This window comes from Lathyrus oleraceus, chromosome 2, assembly GCF_024323335.1.
Source record: "Lathyrus oleraceus cultivar Zhongwan6 chromosome 2, CAAS_Psat_ZW6_1.0, whole genome shotgun sequence".
Classification (NCBI taxonomy): Eukaryota; Viridiplantae; Streptophyta; class Magnoliopsida; order Fabales; family Fabaceae; genus Lathyrus; species Lathyrus oleraceus.
In genome coordinates, this window is record NC_066580.1 from 422,101,526 (window position 1) to 422,122,212 (window position 20,687).

At 37.9% G+C, this 20,687-nt stretch overlaps 1 protein-coding gene across 1 annotated transcript; it reads right to left on the minus strand.

Moving 5' to 3' along the window:
• Positions 1 to 15,993: 15,993 nt before the first annotated feature.
• LOC127121497 (probable LRR receptor-like serine/threonine-protein kinase At3g47570) lies at positions 15,994 to 19,408 on the minus strand. Its single transcript, XM_051051988.1, has 3 exons — positions 16,792 to 19,408; positions 16,308 to 16,676; positions 15,994 to 16,223 (listed from the first exon to the last, which is right to left on the minus strand). The coding sequence occupies exons 1-3, from the start codon at positions 19,406 to 19,408 to the stop codon at positions 16,198 to 16,200; spliced, it is 3,012 nt and encodes a 1,003-aa protein (XP_050907945.1). The 3' UTR covers positions 15,994 to 16,197.
• Between the last annotated feature and the right edge of the window lie 1,279 nt (positions 19,409 to 20,687).

The window sequence follows — 20,687 nt, forward strand, 5'->3', positions numbered from 1 at the left end:
TACCCATTTTGTGACCACTGCAGGATCACCACTCCCAGATTCATCACCATAGAATCCGAGTTCCCCGTAAGGAACCAAGCCTCTCAACAAGCCCGGAGTCAACAACATCATTGGAACTCAGTCCGTTCATCACTAGGCATCGGCCTTTCATGAATGCATGCACATCAAACATGCATCATAATCATCATAGCAACAACAACATCATATAGTCATGTTATCATCATCATTAATAACATGATATACAACTCAACAAAACAACAACAACATTTCATCGATTTCACATCATTACATAACACATTTATTATTAAACATGTAAATTCAACATGTAATCATCATAAACACCTCATACACCGTCATATAATCACTATTAATTGTTATAATACAATTACAGCGACCTACTAAGAGTCTCGCAACTCAACGTACTCAAAACTCATTAACATCAGATTCTGGATTTATCAGTTCGCGCCGCCAACATAGGTTCGCGTCGCGAATAATCAATTTTGCTTCAGTTCGCGCCGCGAACGAAGGATCGCGTCGCGAACAGTGATTTACAGAACTCCTCTGAATCCTGCTCAGTTCGCGCCGCGAACTGAGCTTCGCGCCGCGAACGCGTGCGAACAGAACTCCCCTGCTACGAAAACCAGCGCAACTTTGCCTCTTTGCTCGCTATAACTCACACCACACGGCTAACAATCCAAAATCAACATTCAACAGTTATATATACACAACATACTTCGATTACAATACATATAACGTCACAAAACTCACAGATCGGACAATTTCCCTCAAAAACCCCAGCTTTCCCAATCTCCCTAAAATTCCCAAAATCTATCAACGATCCAACAGATATCACGAAATTGCTCGCATATTAACGTTTAATAAGATTCAGACCCCTTACCTCTTTGGATTGAAGGAAACTCTGAGCACTCTTTGGCATTTTCCTCTTCCTTCCCTTTCTCTTCTGCAGTTCTTTCTCTTTTTCTGACTCTGAAGCAAAACACGTGAAAACCAACTGAGTTCTCCTTTTGGCCTCTTATATCCAATTCCACCTTTACCCTTCCACTCTTCATATTCCATTTATTTTATTTATTTAATTATTATTAAAATAAATAACATCTATAATAATAATAATAATTCCCAAAATTTCAACTTTATTTAATTAAATTAATAACATAATATTAACTTAATTAAATAATTCTCTTATTTTAAATCGGGGTGTTACAACTCTCCCCCACTTTAGAAGTTTTCGTCCTCGAAAACATACCTCAAGTAAATAGAGCCGGATACGACTCCTTCATCCGATCTTCACGCTCCCAAGTCAAGCTCTCACCAGCTGGACCTCCCCAAACAACTTTCACTAGAGCAATCTTCTTACCTCTCAGGGTCTTCTCTTCTCGGTCATCTATCCGAATTGGCAACACCTCAACTGTCAAATTATCCCTCACCTGGATATCATCCAACTGAACAACATGCGAAGGATCCGCAATATATTTTCTCAACTGAGATACATGAAACACATCATGCAGATTAGAAAGCGACGGCGGTAAAGCTATCCGATACGCCACTTCCCCAACCCTCTTCAAAATCTGATACGGACCCACAAACCTCGGAGTAAGCTTTCTAGACTTTAAAGCTCTACCCACACCTGTCGTCGGAGTAACTCTCAAGAACACATGATCTCCCTCTTGGGATTCAAGTGCCTTTCTCCTCTTATCATGATAACTCTTCTGACGACTCTGAGAAATCCTCATTTTCTCCTGAATTATCTTAATCTTTTCAGTCGTCTGCTGCACAATCTCAGGTCCGAGTACAACACTCTCACCTGATTCATACCAACACAATGGAGTTCTACATCTCTTACCATACAATGCTTCGTATGGAGCCATACCGATACTAGCATGAAAACTGTTATTATAAGTAAACTCCACCAACGGCAAATAACTATCCCAAGAACCACTCTGCTCCAACACACAAGCTCTCAACAAATCCTCCAAGGATTGGATAGTTCTTTCAGTCTGACCGTCAGTCTGAGGATGATAAGCTGAACTCAACCTCAACTTAGTCCCCAACGCTTTCTGCAAACTTTCCCAAAATCTAGAAGTAAATCTGGGATCTCTATCAGACACAATACTGGATGGAATACCATGCAGCCTCACTATCTCCTCAATATACAACTCTGCCAACTTCTCTAAAGAGTGATTAATCTTCATCGGCAAGAAATGCGCCGACTTAGTCAATCGATCCACAATCACCCAAATAGAATCATTACCTTTCACCGTCCTCGGCAATCCCGTCACAAAATCCATGGAAATGCTGTCCCACTTCCATTCAGGAATCTTCAAAGGTTGCATCATACCTGTCGGTTTCTGATGTTCAATCTTTGACTTCTGACAAGTCAAACATGCATACACAAACTTAGCAACATCTCTTTTCATACCAGCCCACCAAAACAACTTCTTCAAATCTTGATACATTTTAGTCGCACCTGGATGGATACTCAATCCACTCCTATGGCCCTCTTCAAGAATACTCTTTTTCAATTCAGACACTTCAGGAACACAGACTCTACCTTTAAATCGCAGGATGCCATTCTCATCAATCTCAAAATTACCACCATTACCCTGGTTAACCATAGTAATATGATCAACTAGAGCGACATCAACTTGCTGACCATTCCGAATATCTTCCAGAATTTCACTAGTCAACTTCAGCATACCCAACTTTACACTATCAGCGGAAACTTCACAACCCAAACTCATATCACGAAACTGTTCAATCAACTCAAGCTCCCGAACCATCATCATAGACATATGTAGAGACTTTCTACTCAGCGCATCTGCAACGACATTAGCCTTACCGGGATGATAACTCAATTCGAAGTCAAAATCCTTCAGTAATTCTAACCACCTTCTCTGCCTCATATTTAACTCTTTTTGATCAAACAGATACTTCAGACTCTTGTGATCACTGAACACTTCGAATCTGGAACCATACAGATAATGTCTCCACATTTTCAACACAAATACCACAGCTGCAAGTTCTAGATCATGCGTAGGATAATTCCTCTCATGAACTTTCAACTGTCTAGAAGCATAAGCTACAACTTTACCATCCTGCATCAAAACACCACCAAGACCCATCAAAGAAGCATCACAATAAACAACGAAGGACTCACCAGGTTTAGGCAAGATCAACACTGGAGCACTGGTCAACCGCTTCTTCAACTCAACAAAACTCGCTTCGCAAGCTGCATCCCACACATACACCTGACCCTTCTTAGTCAACTGTGTCAACGGCAATGCCAACTTAGAGAAGCCCTCAATAAATCTGCGATAATAACCAGCTAACCCCAGAAAACTGCGTATCTCAGTAGCAGACTTCGGAGTCTCCCACTGTAATACGGCATCAACTTTAGCAGGATCAACAGAAATCCCACCACTCGAAATCACATGGCCAAGGAAACTCACTTCCTTCAACCAGAACTCACATTTAGATAACTTTGCATATAATTTCTTTTCTCTTAACACCTGCAAAACAATTCTCAGATGTCCTGCATGCTCTTCTTCCGTCTTAGAATATATCAATATATCATCTATGAATACCACAACAAAATTATCAAGGTACGGATGAAATATACGATTCATATATTCCATAAACACACCTGGAGCATTAGACACACCGAACGGCATCACAGTGTATTCATAATGACCATACCTCGTACGGAAAGCAGTCTTCGCAATATCATCTGACTTCACTCGGATCTGATGATAACCCGACCGCAAATCAATCTTACTGAAAACATGAGCTCCAACCAACTGGTCCATCAAATCATCAATCCTCGGCAATGGATACCGATTCTTGATGGTCACCTTATTCAACTGCCGATAATCGACACATAACCTCATCGTACCTTCTTTCTTCTTCACTAACAATACTGGTGCACCCCAAGGAGAAACACTTGGACGCACAAACTTCTTCTCAAGCAATTCTTCAAGTTGCTTCTTCAATTCAACTAATTCAGTTGCAGACATTCTATAAGGAGACATCGACACTGGACTCGTACCTGGTACTAAGTCAATGGCAAATTCGACTTCACGTTCTGGAGGTAAATCACTTACATCCTCCGGGAACACATCCTGAAATTCACAGACAACAGGCAATTCTACACTCACCTCCTTCTTATCTGCTTGTAGAGACGCAAATAGAGCGAATATCTGAGCTTCATCTCTCACAAAATCCCCTACCTGTCTAGCAGATAGAAATCTTGCTTCATCATTCTCACTAACTTCAGGAAACCACACCGTCTTCCTATAGCAGTTGATAAACACGCCATAGAATTCTAGCCAATTCATTCCCAGAATAATATCAATTTGGTGCAAGGGTAAGCACACCAAATCAACCACGAACTCTCTCTCAAAGATCGTCAAATGACACCCTCGACAGACAACAGAAGTCTGCACAGAACCATTAGCAGGAGTATCTATCACCATACTTCCGCCTAGGGACGACATAATCACACCAATCCTGGTCGCACACTCATACGAAATAAACGAATGAGTAGCACCAGTGTCAACAATAGCAAGCAATTCAACATTATTAATCAAGCAAGTACCTTTAATCAGATTATCTTCTTTAGGAGCTTCAGCCCCACTCAGAGCAAACACCCTACCAGTAGTATGAGCTGCAGTAGCCGCCTTCTTCGGTTTCGAGCACTGCGAACTGATATGGCCTTTCTCGCCACAATTAAAACATGTCGGACCAGCATCCTTACATTCAGTGACTCTATGACCAGTCTGACCGCATCGGAAACATCTCAGCACTTTCTTGGTACAGCCATCAGCACGGTGGCCTGGCTCGCCACACTTGAAACACTTACCAGCTATGGGAGATCCTCCCCCACTTGGCTTCTTCTCATCTACCACTTTCTGCTTACCTTTCCCATTCGGAGATGCATAAGGACTACCACGATCCTTATTCTTCTTCTCACTAAGACTCTTGTAATGAGCTGTCCTCGCCTTGCTATCTTCATCAAATATCCTGCACTTATTAACCAGTGTAGGAAACCTACGAATCTCCTGGTAACCAATGCCTTGTTTGATCTCGGGACGCAACCCGTTCTCAAACTTGACACACTTGGATTCCTCAGCATCAGCATTGTTATAATGAGGACAATACTGCACCAGCTCCTCAAACTTCGAAGCGTAATCAGCAACAGACATGTTACCCTGCTTCAGTCCTAGAAATTCCATCTCCTTCTTACATCGCACATCAGCAGGAAAATATTTCTCCAGAAAGGCCGTCTTGAACCTTACCCAGGTCATCTCCGTACCTGGTACTTCAATTCTCTGGCGAGTGTTATCCCACCAGTTTTCAGCCTCTTCAGATAACATATGCGTACCAAACTGCACCTTCTGTGCTTCAGTACACGTCATCACTCGGAAAATCTTCTCAATTTCCTTCAGCCAAATCTGAGCACCATCTGGATCATAGCGTCCTTTGAATGTAGGAGGGTTATTCTTTAGAAACCTTCCCAAATTCCTAAACTCGTCGACCGGTGGATTCTGCTGCGCCTGCATAGCCTGCGCCATAGCAGTCAAAGCCTCAGCAATCGCACGGTCATTCTCTCCAGCCATACTCTGCATAACACAACTACAACTGTTAAATATCGACAGTGTCATTTACGCTAATCGACCAACAGGGAAAACATCACATCATGACTCGACTGGACTGACAATGCTCTGATACCACTAATGTAACACCCTTCTACCCAAACGACATATTTAATTAATTTATCAGAGTACAACATGTAGAAGAGTTTACATTTCACATCATATAATACTTATCACATCAGAGAATAAAATTATTATTTATTTTGCTAAAATTTCGCAGCGGACAACATCAGGAATATGTCATGCATCATATGACAATTCATAAAATATCTTAACATTTAAATATCATAGACAACGTAAATCATAACTCGTTTATCTATCGAATCCCATAACCCCGGTGTCACATGACCAGAGCATTTGACTCGACTCTGTAGAATAACTCTACACTTATTCTTCAAACCTCAACAAAAGCTACTCTTCATTATCTGCACATTGCTCATCATAGATGAACATAAACACATGCAGAAGGGGTGAGAATTTCATTATTAAACAATAATATAACGACAGAATATAATATAAATATATTGCACACATGTCAACACAGTTCATCATCAATCATCATCATTATAATCACAACTCATGAACATCAACAAAACAACACATCAATTGCAATGCACACACCCATGCATGACTCAACACGACTCGGTATACCCATTTTGTGACCACTGCAGGATCACCACTCCCAGATTCATCACCATAGAATCCGAGTTCCCCGTAAGGAACCAAGCCTCTCAACAAGCCCGGAGTCAACAACATCATTGGAACTCAGTCCGTTCATCACTAGGCATCGGCCTTTCATGAATGCATGCACATCAAACATGCATCATAATCATCATAGCAACAACAACATCATATAGTCATGTTATCATCATCATTAATAACATGATATACAACTCAACAAAACAACAACAACATTTCATCGATTTCACATCATTACATAACACATTTATTATTAAACATGTAAATTCAACATGTAATCATCATAAACACCTCATACACCATCATATAATCACTATTAATTGTTATAATACAATTACAGCGACCTACTAAGAGTCTCGCAACTCAACGTACTCAAAACTCATTAACATCAGATTCTGGATTTATCAGTTCGCGCCGCCAACATAGGTTCGCGTCGCGAATAATCAATTTTGCTTCAGTTCGCGCCGCGAACGAAGGATCGCGTCGCGAACAGTGATTTACAGAACTCCTCTGAATCCTGCTCAGTTCGCGCCGCGAACTGAGCTTCGCGCCGCGAACGCGCGCGAACAGAACTCCCCTGCTACGAAAACCAGCGCAGCTTTGCCTCTTTGCTCGCTATAACTCACACCACACGGCTAACAATCCAAAATCAACATTCAACAGTTATATATACACAACATACTTCGATTACAATACATATAACGTCACAAAACTCACAGATCGGACAATTTCCCTCAAAAACCCCAGCTTTCCCAATCTCCCTAAAATTCCCAAAATCTATCAACGATCCAACAGATATCACAAAATTGCTCGCATATTAACGTTTAATAAGATTCAGACCCCTTACCTCTTTGGATTGAAGGAAACTCTGAGCACTCTTTGGCCTTTTCCTCTTCCTTCCCTTTCTCTTCTGCAGTTCTTTCTCTTTTTCTGACTCTGAAGCAAAACACGTGAAAACCAACTGAGTTCTCCTTTTGGCCTCTTATATCCAATTCCACCTTTACCCTTCCACTCTTCATATTCCATTTATTTTATTTATTTAATTATTATTAAAATAAATAACATCTATAATAATAATAATAATTCCCAAAATTTCAACTTTATTTAATTAAATTAATAACATAATATTAACTTAATTAAATAATTCTCTTATTTTAAATCGGGGTGTTACAATTGTCATTGAGGACCTGGAAAAGAAGGACAGTTGGACCGTTAATGGCCAACGTTTGAAGGTTTATCTAGGCGGTCATGTGGATCGCGAGAGTTGTGCTATTCCTTTGGATGCTCCTCTGTGAGCATCGCACCGTCGAGCTTATCCGACGTTAAACAAGCGCTTGTTGGGAGGCACCCCAACATTGTAAGTATTTACAGTTTTTCGGTTGTGTCGTATTGGGATTCCAATTGTTAAAACTTGCTGAATGTACCAGGAATACTATTTTTGAAAAAGCAAATGCTGTCATGCTCGCTAGATGCTCGCTAGGCGAAACAGAAGCGAGCAGATTCGCTAGCTGCTTGCTAGGCGAAGCAGAGGCGAGCGCTGCGTGGCAGCACTAATTTAATTCTCAGCAGGCCACTCATTTTGGGCCCAAAAGCAATTTTCCTTTTCATAACTCTGAACCGAACACTCACAAGCACTCTCTCACATTTCATCTCTCTCACAAACACTCAAACCCTAAACTGAAGCATTGCAAACCTCACTGCATTTCAAATTCAATCAATCTCTTTCACTAAGGTTTGCCCTAATTCCATTTCTTTATGTTTGAACTTTGTAAATTTCTGATTTGCATGTCATTTAGGGTGAATTTGGGGGAATGGGTACTTTAGGTTTTGCATGTGGGAAACTTTAGGTTTTGCATGTGGGTTTCGAATTACATGTATCCTAGAACGATTCTTTTCTTGATAGATCATTTTGTTCTGAAATAGATACCATGAGAACTTGGGTTTTGCCAAAATTTCACTGTAAACATTGCAGAACCCAAAAACCCATAAAGTTCGCTAGCAACTCGCTAGGCAAACTAGTGGCGAGCATTCGCTGCCACTTCGCTAGGCGAAGCAGCAACGAGCATGACAGTAGTTGGAATTCTGGTTTTGCTTTCTAATCTGTTTTGTGTTTGTGTTGCCTCCTCTCTATGTTTTGCAGATGGAATCCAGATCCGGAGCTTCGAAAAAGAGAAAGGGCGGGAACACTTCCCGTCCCGTACCAATACAATTCGACACCGACAAATTTGTCGGGCCAAAGCAAGCCGCAAGATATATTGCTTTGGAAAAACGAAAGATTTTACTGGAAAAGAGATTCTTAATCAACCCTGAAGGCACGAACCGAACATTCGCCGGGTTGATCAACAACAAAAAGTGGGATCGGTTAATATCCCCCCTGGAGCATTACGATATCGCAACAGTGTGTGAGTTCTATGCGAACGCAATGCCGGATGATGACGAGCCATTCACATGGACATCTAGAGTGTCCGACCGTCCTGTTGCGTTCGATCGGGATGCAATTAACCGTGTCCTGGGTGAACCGCTCCAACTGGGAGCCGAGGAGAGAGACACCTACCACCAAGAATTAAGGCTTCACCGGGATACTGATGCAATTTCTGCTGCCCTGCTTTTGAGAGGGAAATCAGTTGAGCTGAACCTATCTGGGGTTCCCATGAGATACCATAGGGAGGACATGACTCCCTTGGCTCAACTGATCCTTTTGTTGGTTCTTACAAACATCACACCCAAGTCTCATACTTCTACAGTGCCGATCCCAGTGGCACACTTGGTACACAGCATCCTCACTAACGTCCAGATTGATGTGGCGAGGATTATTGCTTATGAGCTGAAGTCCGTGATTGAAAGCGGGCTAAAGTCGGGGGCACGAGTGAATTGTCCCCTGGCTTTCCCTTGCCTAATCATGAGTTTGTTCCTGCAAGCGAGGGTGAGGCTACCCTCTAGACGTCAAGTAAGGATCCCGCCACCCATTGATGACCGATACGTGGCCAAGTTTTGCAAACCGAAGAATGTACGAGGTAGTTCAGCTGCTGAGGTTACCGGGGCTTCTGATGGTCCTGGTACTTCTACTCTAGGATCCGATCCTTTCCAGCAGGCTGTCTGCAACTACAACTGGGATTGGATGGCGGCAACTCAGCGCGCCATGCTCGATATGCACGATTCTATGCAGCTGTTACAGCTGCAGGCACGTGACCCCTCCGGTGATCCCTCATTGATGACGCGTGAGCAGTTTCTGCAAAACGCTAGCTGGCCTGTGGACAGGCCTGTGTTTGGAGAGGGGGCGGGTGCTGGTGCTTCTTCTGGTGCTGCTGCTGATGATGATGATGATGAGGCTACCGGTTCTGAAGCCGGTAGTGATGAGGGTTTTGAGTCCTTGGAGGGCTAAGTTATTTTATTTTTCATATTATGTTTTATTTCTATTGTATTTTCAGAATTGTGTATTTTGATTTTGGCTATGTACTTTTGGGGTGTTTTGTCCCCCATGAACAAATTTAAATTTTGAAGTAATGTTATTATTTATGTTTTAAATTTCTTCTGTTTTAATAAATTTTTGGTTGGTTGAGTGTCAAACCTTCTAGATTGGTTGCTCCTCAAAGAAGTATCCAATGAAGGTGCATCCGAGCTTGGATGGCAATGATAAAAATAAACAAGTGAATAATGCTAAGGTACATGGTTACCTCCGGCTAGAATTTTAGAATGCACTAAGAACTTTACTCTTTTTTGTAATTGAGTATTGTCTTTTTGCAACATAATTGAATGAATGTTTCATCTAGGACTTAAAACCACAAATTGTGAGGAAACCTCCATTTTACACTTAAATGCTGGATTCTAATAAGCTTTGTTGATTCATTTGATTCATGCTTTGTCTTTTATTATTGTGAATATGTGGAAGCAATTAGAAATGATCAAGGCACTTGTTTTCTATCGAGCACAACCAGTTCCAAATACAACTTCCCTGTGAGCAGAGAGAGTATTCGTTAACCCCTTTGAGCTTAAACAGTTGAATCTTAGCTTGAAATAAAGCGAGATTTCAAAAATCTTTTTCTTGAAACCCGAAATTTTTTGATAATTGTTCTTTTGTCGTAAAAAGTCAAGAGCATTCACTTAGGGTGAGTAAGAAATAAGTTGGGGAGAACAAAAATGAGAATCGGTAAGTGCCACAACTCTTGAAAAACCGAGCAAGCAAAAAAAAAAAAGAAAATATATATATATATATATATATATATATATATATATATATATATATATATATATATATATATATATATATATATATATATATATATATATATATATATATATATATATATATATATATATATAACATAGAAAAGAGAAACATCTGTTTTGTAAATATGATGTGAAAGAAAAGAAAAAAAAATATAGAGAAAATAAAGATGAATGCTTGCTTGGAAGAAAAATAGTGAAAAACAAAAATTGAGTTGTGAAATAAGAGTTGTGAAGGTTTCAAATGAGAAATAAATGGAACTAAGTTGAGATGTGTGAATAATGTACAGTGAATGTCTCTTTTGCATCGACAATTTCGTTTTCAATGGCCTTAGAAATGACCCTTGTTTGTTAACCTAACCAAGCTTCAACCAAAAAGCCCTTAGTGATCTTCGTGCTTCCACATTACCATTTATAATTGTTAGACATTATATGAATTGAATTGATTTCTTCATTGTTTGTTAGAGAGTGAGATTATCCCCGCGGTTGCAAACGCGTAATTTCTTCAATCCTTATTCGAAGAGGAGAGATAGGGTGATTCATTCAAGATAATATTGTTGTAGATAGATACATATTTCGCATTGCTACTAAGTCTTAGTTCTTGTGTATTATTTTATTCTAACCGTTGGAAATTTGTATCTGCTGATTCGCTTGTGTTTGAGCCGTTTTATCCGATTTCGGAGAAACCTTTTTCTTAATGCAAATCCTCTTGTCCTTCAAGAGGCATACTTTGCTTGAGGACAAGCAAGAATCTAGTTGGGGAGAGTTGTTAGATACCCAAAAGTGGTTATTTGAGCTATCAAATATGGGCATCTTTCACTCCGTTTCCTTGCTAAAGTGTTCGAAACCACCTTTGTTTTTGATGAATTGCAATACAATGATAAACGATCTTGGTACCTTTGATTTGTGTGTTATTGTGCAGGAATTAGGCATGAAATAATAGAAAATGAAGCCACAAGAAAGTTGGCAAAGGGACCAAAGAAAAGATGCATTCATCAGTTTGCTCGCTAGGCGAGGGCTGTGGCGAAGGGCTCGCTAGGCGAGCGCCCAGCGAGAACCCAGCGAAAAGCTCCAGTATTTTATAGTGGCAAACATCTACAAACTCGCTAGGCGAGCTGCCAGCGAGGTGTGTAGCGAACACGTCCAGACTTGGTGAAAAACACAGCCAACACTCACTCGCTAGGCGAGCCATTAGCGAGCTCCCAGCGAGCATTCCAGTAGCAAAACCTCTCAAGCTCGCTGGAGCGAAGGTTGAAGCGTGGGCTTCGCCTAGCGAACATGCCAGTTGGCAAAGGTTATTTCTCTGGGCGCAGGTGCCTCATTTAGGGGCTCGCTAGGCGAGCCATTCTGCTCGCCTAGCGAGCATGACAGCTCAGTAGCAGCTCTATAAGTAGCAAGGGCTACTTTTTGGAGCCATACTTTTGCACCTCCATACTTTTGTACTTTTTAGATATTTTCCAGCATTGCTCTTGGGATCTTTTGTGACCTAGAAATCATTTCTCTTCATCTCTTAACAATCTTTCACAAAAAGAAGGTGGATTCCCATCCAATCTCGATTATTCGACTCGGATATTGATCAACCTTCTTCCGAAACTTGTTGACCAAGCTACCATGAAAATGAGTAGCTAAGTCCTTCATTTTGTCAAGGTTAGATGTAGATGATCATTAGCTTTGTGTGTAAATGGGATGATCTTCATTTGTAAACTCTTTAATGGTGAATATATGGTGAAAACTTTGTTCTTATTCAAAACTCTTTGTGTTGGTTTATGTTCGAGAGATGTTTACCAACTCTTAACCTAGGTTTTCATCCAATCTTGTTTGTTAGCTAGAGATAGTAATGAATGATTTTGTTCACCATAAGGTTGAACCAAAAAGTTGTCATTTTGATAGATTGTGTTAGAGATAAACAATGGATCAAAATGGGAAAACTCACAATGTGTGTTAGAGATAAACACATTGGGAGGACTTTGTGAAATAGTTTATCATCTAAAGGAGTTTATAAGTTTTGTTGATCGAACATATACATGCAAAGTGATCGTCGAACCCTAACTTTGGCAATATTTCTCAAATATTAAAACCAAAACTTTTACCGCATTTTATTACACTTTTATGCAAGATACCGTGACAAACACCAAAACCCCATTGTTACCTTAAGCTAAGAATTAAAACAACTGTCAAAAGGCGGTGATATCTCACAATCCCTGTGGAGACGATAACAAAAACCCGACACTTAAAATTACATTCAACACCTATCTATATTGTGTGCAACACTCAACCTATCTACATTGTGTGATACAGTCAACCCATCTATTTTGTCAGCATATATGTACTCAAATGCATTCAAGAAAATGTCTCTACTGACCATGGATGATGAACATCGAGAAACAATCGACAATATTGCGACATTTGTGAGTTATTACTTATTTATAATTATTACTTATTTCTTATTCTTACTTGTTTCTTAATTATCTTTTGTTAGGACCCAAAGAGATTTCGATGTCGTGTACATGAATATGTACCACGCGACCCTTTGATAGAACCGTATCTATGAGTATGCGGTTTTGGTAATCTACTCAACATAGTCTCATACTCAGTTGATTACGAATTCTTGCTTTGGTAGAAAGATGGAGACCCGAGACCCACACATTTCACCTTCCTTTCGGTAAGTGTACTGCCACACTTGAGGACGTCTACATGTTGTTAGGTCTACCTATCGATGGTAAGGCCGTAAATGATAAAGTTAACCAAGATAACTCTATATGTGAGGAATTGTTGGATGCCCCTTTGTATGAAGACACAACTACGAGACAAACTTTGGGTCAACCTAGGGGTCAAGGTATTAATTTAAAATATCTTAAACAATATTATTCAAGTATAACATAACGAAGAATCTACTGAGTATGAAAAGATAATTAAAGCTTGCTGTTATATTATGATTCTATTTGGTAATTTTTTATTTCCTGAAAGTACTGGTAATACAGTAAACATTATGTATTTTCCGTTGCTACGAAACATAAATAAAGTAGGCACATATAGTTGGGGTTCAACTGTTTTGTCCCACCTATATAGTTCGTTCTGTAAAAATGTCAAAAAAAAAATACTTGTACGTTTTATTCTTGTGCCTATTTGCTACAAGAATGAGGTTGATCAAGAATGCTGTCACCCGCCCCAGTCAACGAGAAACCATTCACATTCCCCTACGCAACAAAGTAAGTTTATCTTAAATCTTCTAATTTGTTAGACTTTATACTACAACATACTGTAATTAATATACTTTCAATCTTTTCTATCTAGGTGGTAAGTTAAGGGGATAAACTACAACAGGTGTCCCAAACACGTTGTAGTAGTCTATCACAATCTTTTAGACCACATTGGACCAGGAGATGTATTACTACTAAACAACTCTACTTTTGATTTTAAAAAAATTATCCAATTACATATCCTCTAATCATGTCAAATTCTTATACAGTTTATTTGGAGGCCATATTTAGGTCTTGACCATCAGGTTAATCATGATGATACTGTAGTTTGGATAACAAAAACACCAATCATCTGATTCACTACTGTGGAGATGCACCAGAGTGACCATGTGAAACTGCAGTTCGGCATGCAAAAGCAAATTCCAGAGCCTCCGACGTGTTTGGGAGATTGACATCAACAAAGAGTCGATGGCCAATGGGATTATTCTGATTGGAGAGACTTCACAAAAAAAATGTGTCGTCATTGGAGGAATCAACATCAACATATCTTAAACGAACCAATCATACATGGTGCTAGACCAACTCAACATTATATGACATAATTTAGGTCGTTTACAACGCCACAATTTGTGTCTGAGCCAAAGTATTTGATTGATCCACGCTAACGAGATTCGTCATCATACGCCCAACAACAAATCCTCGCCCAAGAACAATGTCAACCCACCTAAACCCAACGACCAACCTCACACCATCGCCTTACCATATACAACCAACCACCAAACACCCAACCTCGCAACCAATTCATGCCACACACCCAAACTTAAAACCAGGAACCAAATCCTAACCACCAACAACCATACGCAATCACCACATATGTCTATAGCCCATATGATTCATACGATTCAACCTCATCCCATCATAGCCCCCCACTTATAAACACCCAAACTTCCCATCGCCATAACACCCAACCATTGTTTGACTTTATTACACTACAAGAACCATTGCTTCGTTTCCAAAACGATTCAATGTCCCAATTCAGGAAACCATACCGTCTACAAACCACCCAACCACAACAACCCAACTACGACAAATGGGCACCAAATTCAATTACGAAAGCTTCGTTGGCGGCAACCACCCCAACTACTGGGGAGAAATGATGACAAATTTGTCAAATACCGTTGGACCTTCCACCGAACCTTCACACTAGCCGCCATTGCATCATGTCAGCACTCAAAGACCCCAAACACCTCAGAGAAATCATGGGAGACCTCGAAGGTAGGCTAACACACTGGGATGTGGAATAGGGGGACGTTTCAAGCGGACGAGTCATTGATTTTCTTGTCAATTGTTATTTATTTTTAACTTTATAGCATAATATTAATAATTATTTTTTATTTACGTAATTATTTTATTTATTTCATCTTTATACAAGTATAACATATATATATATATATATATATATATATTTAAAGCAAGTGTCACATGCAATGATGCATACATTTCATATCATAAAGTATGCGTCAATTACATTGCTTTTTTATGCATGCATGCGTCAATGCTATTGACGCTAAGTTCAATATTAAGATGCATGCGTTAATCCAAATGACGGATGTTTTAGAGGGTACATGAAAAGTGATTATATTGGTAAATAACTTGAAATAATGGTTACTTTAGAAATTTAATTAAAAAACTTGATTATTTTTAAAAAAAATCAGAATCTTATACATTTATTCATTTAGAGAATATTATCCAAACTAAATTGGTATTCATTTGTTTTTGAGATAAATTGACTTTTAGTGACGGACAAAAACCATTACTTAGAGTCCAAATCCGTAGTATGCTACCTATTGTTTTTGACTGATGGACAAATCTTTCGAGCTTTTCCTACGAGTTTTTCTGTGGGAATACTGGGAAAAGAAGAATAAAAAATATTAATCTTCTACCTAAAGTTTTGCTTTCAAGAAAAGTTATTATTGTCATTTTGATTTAATTTCATTCTATTTATAACTCTGATCAATATATAAATACTGATAATATTATAATAAAAAGTATGCAGTTTGTGTCTCATATGAACAATTAAGATGAAAAGCTATCAGCATGAACAACAGAAAAAGAAGATTTAAGAGATGCAGTGATCACGCTTGATAAGGTTATATGTTGGTGCCACTAACCTAATGAACTAAACTAAAATATCAACTCCCACTTCATTGAATTAGAAATCAATATAACATTCCTTATTCATTTCAAATAATAAGTTGCAGCCTTACAGGAAAATCTACACTCAGAATTAAGAAATTAGTAAACTAAAGCACTTTCACACTCGCTTCAAGAATGGTTTCTTAATAACAACATCATTGTTTATGCAATTCTCTTTCTGTAAATAAGTTTAGAAATTCAGTTCAATTTCAATTGCTAATTCGACGACGAACACCTGCAATTCAAATGAAAAAGAAGTCCATTATTACTTTGTGTATCAAATATCAAATAAACATAAGAAAATATCAATTTATCTCACCAAAGAAAGTTTTTCTGATTATGCTAAGCTCTTTAGTGACATCCACAATATTCATTCTTTCCTTTGGTGGTTCCATTGAACAAATAAGTCCAATCCTAAAAAGTGAAACCAAGCACTCCTCATCAACAGTTGAAATAACATTCTTACAAACTTCATCTTGTATTTTCACTTCTGTATCTCTTGATACAAGACCTGGGTCCAAAACCTTTATAAGATTATCTGGAAATGAATCTGCAACAAAGTTATGCAGATTTTGTCCTTTTTCAAAAACTCCATCGGTAGGTCTTCTACCGGTAAGCATTTCCAACATCAGGATTCCAAAACTATACATGTCTCCACATGTAGACACTTTAGCGCCCATTCCATATTCTAAAACATGTAGCAAAAGTTGTTAATACTATATGACAAATAAATTATTAAGTATGCACCAAAACATAGGAGAATTCAAAAAGACAATATAAGATATAAGAATTGATATCAATACCTGGAGGAGCATATCCAACAGTCCCTTTTATTCCAATTGTACTTGTATCCTTATGAGAAATACCGTCAATGGATGAGACAAGTCTTGCTATGCCGAAATCACTCACATGAGCAACCATGTCATCATCAAGAAGTACATTACTTGGCTTTATATCACAGTGAAGGACCAATTGCTCACATTCTTGATGAAGATAATGTAGTGCAGAAGCAACATCGGTAATGATGTTGACTCTATGAGTTAGGTTCAATGATGTTTGATTCTCTACATTTGAAATCTCAGGATGCAACCATTGTTCTAAGCTTCCATTTTTCATGTAATCAAAAACTAGAGCTTTAAATTCTTGACCTTTATAATCTGAACCTGAACAACATGTTATAATCTTGACTAAATTTCTGTGTCTAATATTTTTGAGTGCATTGCATTCAAGAACAAAACTCTTATGAGCTCCTTTCTTCTGGAGATTGAAGACCTTTATGGCAACAAAATTGTCTTCTGACACAAGATTTCCTTTGTACACAGAACCAAAACTCCCCGATCCAATCAAGTTTGTAACTGAGAAACCATCCGTTCCTTGATGTAAGTCTCGGTATGAAACCTTATCTAGTTGATCAATTCTTGGTGAATCAAAAGATTGTTTTTGGTTTCTTTTCCTCATCCAATAAATAGTTAGAAAAATTGATAGTACCAAAAGAAGAGAAGTCACACCAACAACCACAAACATGAACTTATTGTGTTTTGTGTGTTTCTTATCCTTTACCGGGCATGGCGGTAGATGCAACTTTGAAACACCTCCACAAATCTTTTTGTTTCCAACCAATCCTACTTGTGTTGCATTTCCAAAGACACCGTCGGTTGGTACCACACCTTCCAGCATGTTAAAAGAAATATTCAAATGTTTTAAACTAGGAATATTCTGTAAAACATCAGGGATCGATCCAGACAATTGATTTATTGAAAGGTCTAAATATTGAAGACCTCTGAGAGAAGCCAAAGAAGACGGTATTGTTCCGTTGAAGGAGTTCCCTTGCAAGTGAAGTTGTTCTAAACTTATGCATTTACCTATAGTTATAGGAATATCACCGGATAGACAATTCTCAGAGACATCGAACCAACCAATATTTTTCAGCATACCCACTTCTCTTGGTAAGCTACCACTCAAAGAGTTATGTGACAAGTCAAGTAAGTTTGACAAGGAAAAAAGATTAAAAACCTCTATAGGGATGCTTCCTCTTAGCTTATTATGTGAAATGTCTACATATTGTAACTTTTGACAGTTTTCTATGCTTGGAGGAATATTTCCTTCAAACATATTAAGATGTAAATCTAAATAATACAATTCACTAAGATTGCCTATAAGTTGTGGTATATCTCCGGAAAACTTGTTTCCGCTCAACATTAACTTTTGCATCTTTCGAAACTTCCCAAAAGTTGTTGGAATATTTCCTTCAAATTGGTTATAGATCATGTTCAAATTAATTAAGCCAACTAGAGATCCTAATTCAGCAGGAGCTTTTCCTGATATCCTATTATTTGCAAGATCTAGTATTGCAAGCTCAGAGGATAAATTGCCTATAGAACTTGGAAGAATGCCTCCAAAGTTATTACAGCAAATAGAAAACTCATACAATACACTACAGTTGGTCATAGATTTTAAAAACTCCAAATCCTTAGCTGAATTGCTACCTAAATTGTTGCCTTCCAAATTTAGAAAATGCAAATGTTGTAGCCTTCCTAAACTTGGAGCTTGTCCTACAAAATAATTTGTACCAATATCAAACCATATAATCGCAGATGCGTTTATTATGGAAGTAGGGATTTGGCCTGAAAATCGATTTTGTCCAATGAAAAAAGTTTGGAGATTGGGGAGGGTGTTGAACATGTTGAGTGGAAGAGAGCCATGTAAGTTATTCTCTGTGACAGAAAATACAGTAAGTGATGAGATGTTGTAAAGACAAGAAGGAACGGTACCAGAAAATTTGTTCAATCCCAAAAGTAAAAATGACAAGTTTTTGAGGCGACATATTTCTCGTGGAATATCTCCTTGTATGTTGTTGTCATCACACGAAAAACGCGCTAAGCTTGAAAGGTTCCCTATGAATGAAGAGATTCCTCCAGTTAAATTGTTTCGCCAGACACTAAATGATTGAAGCTTTTTCAAAGAGCCAATTTCATTTGGTATTTTCCCAATTAGATTGTTCTTATGCAAATATAAGTCCGTGAGATTGGAGCAATACGTCAAGTTTGTAGGAATTTCACCTGCAAATGAGTTATTGTTGAGGCGAAGTTGTTGCAATTGTAGCAACTTACCTAACTCATGTGGAATTTCTCCAAAGAAGCTGTTGTTGCTAAGGTTGAGAGATATCAGAAAAGTGAGATTTCCAACATGAGGAGATAAAGATCCATGTAACTCATATCCTTTTAAGTTCAACTCTATGACTCTTTGATGCATGAGGCTGCATGTGATTCCATACCAGTTGCAGAAGTGGATGGAAGAATTCCAAGATTCAAGAGTTCTATATGGATCATTGGTGATAGATGCTTTGAATTTGAGCAATGCTAAATGATCAGTTTGATTTCCTAATTGCACTGCCACAATTTTGCTTGGACCAAAACACATTAAATATAGAGGAAACAGAAAAAACAGATGAAGGTATAAAAATATAGGTGAGAAGAGAGAAAAAGAATTCATTTGGTTTAAAGAAAGAAAGATGTTTATGTTGGATAGTTATGGAGAATAGAGAGAAATTGCATGCATATAAATAGTGGTGGAAGAATGAAGAGTTTAAATATTTATTAAGTTGAAAACTAAACAAGAAAGAGATTATATTCAAAAGTGAATTGATTGAAAAGAGACAGAAGCACGGCACAAAGGAGCCAAAACTCAGTGACAGTGCAATGTGATTAGTTGCCGACGTATTTTCCTTCTATGTATACTTCTAAGTTGACTTTGGAGTGAGAAAGCACTGAGTGGTATACTAGTTTATGATAGGAACTTAAACTTTGATCATGCAAATCGTTTCTTTTGGAGTAGAATGCTCGAAGATAATCTGATAAGGTTTTTGTATTCCTTACAAAAGTGATCTGGACAACAATCTCAACACTCACATATTGGAACCAAAATGATAAAATAATTGCCGACATTGTTTTTTTTTTATGTATAATTTGACTTTGGAGTGAGAAATGCTAGCCTTACAAAAATAATGCATTAACTTCAAATGAAAATATGTTATTATAAAATATTATTTTAAAATTAAACGTGTGTTTTGACGGGATACACGTCTGTGATTTGTTGGTTGTGTAAAAATATTTTATACTGTTAGTGCATATTTTTTTTCTTCAAAATACTAATTATATTTTTTATAAAAAGCCAAACACATACTTGTAATTAAAAAATCATTTAATTTTTTTTAAATATCTTTAACATAAAAACAAAAATAAATATATAAATTACATGTTTTTCACACAAAGCAAATAAAGAGGGAGGTCAATGTCTCTTGTAATTGGCTAAATCTTTGCATTAAGGGACACTCATTGTGTAATAAGCAGAGTTTTAAAAATCGGTGTTTTAAAAATCGACGTCGCTCTAAAAGAAGAAGTCTTATAATGTTCAATACTTTCTAGAAATTGGCCATCCTGACATCCAATAATATTTGAGCTCATATCCAATTAATTAATTAATTACTAAATAGAAACCTAAATAGCCTTTTAAATTTATTTGACCACTTAATCGATTAAGGCTCCTAATTTGATAAATATCTAATATAATTAAAAAATATATACCCACATATTAATTATTTGAATATACTAATAATATTTAAATTATAAAATATTCCAACAATCTTTTACCTGGGCAATATATTTTTAACAACTATATCATAATTCTTTAGAGGCGCATC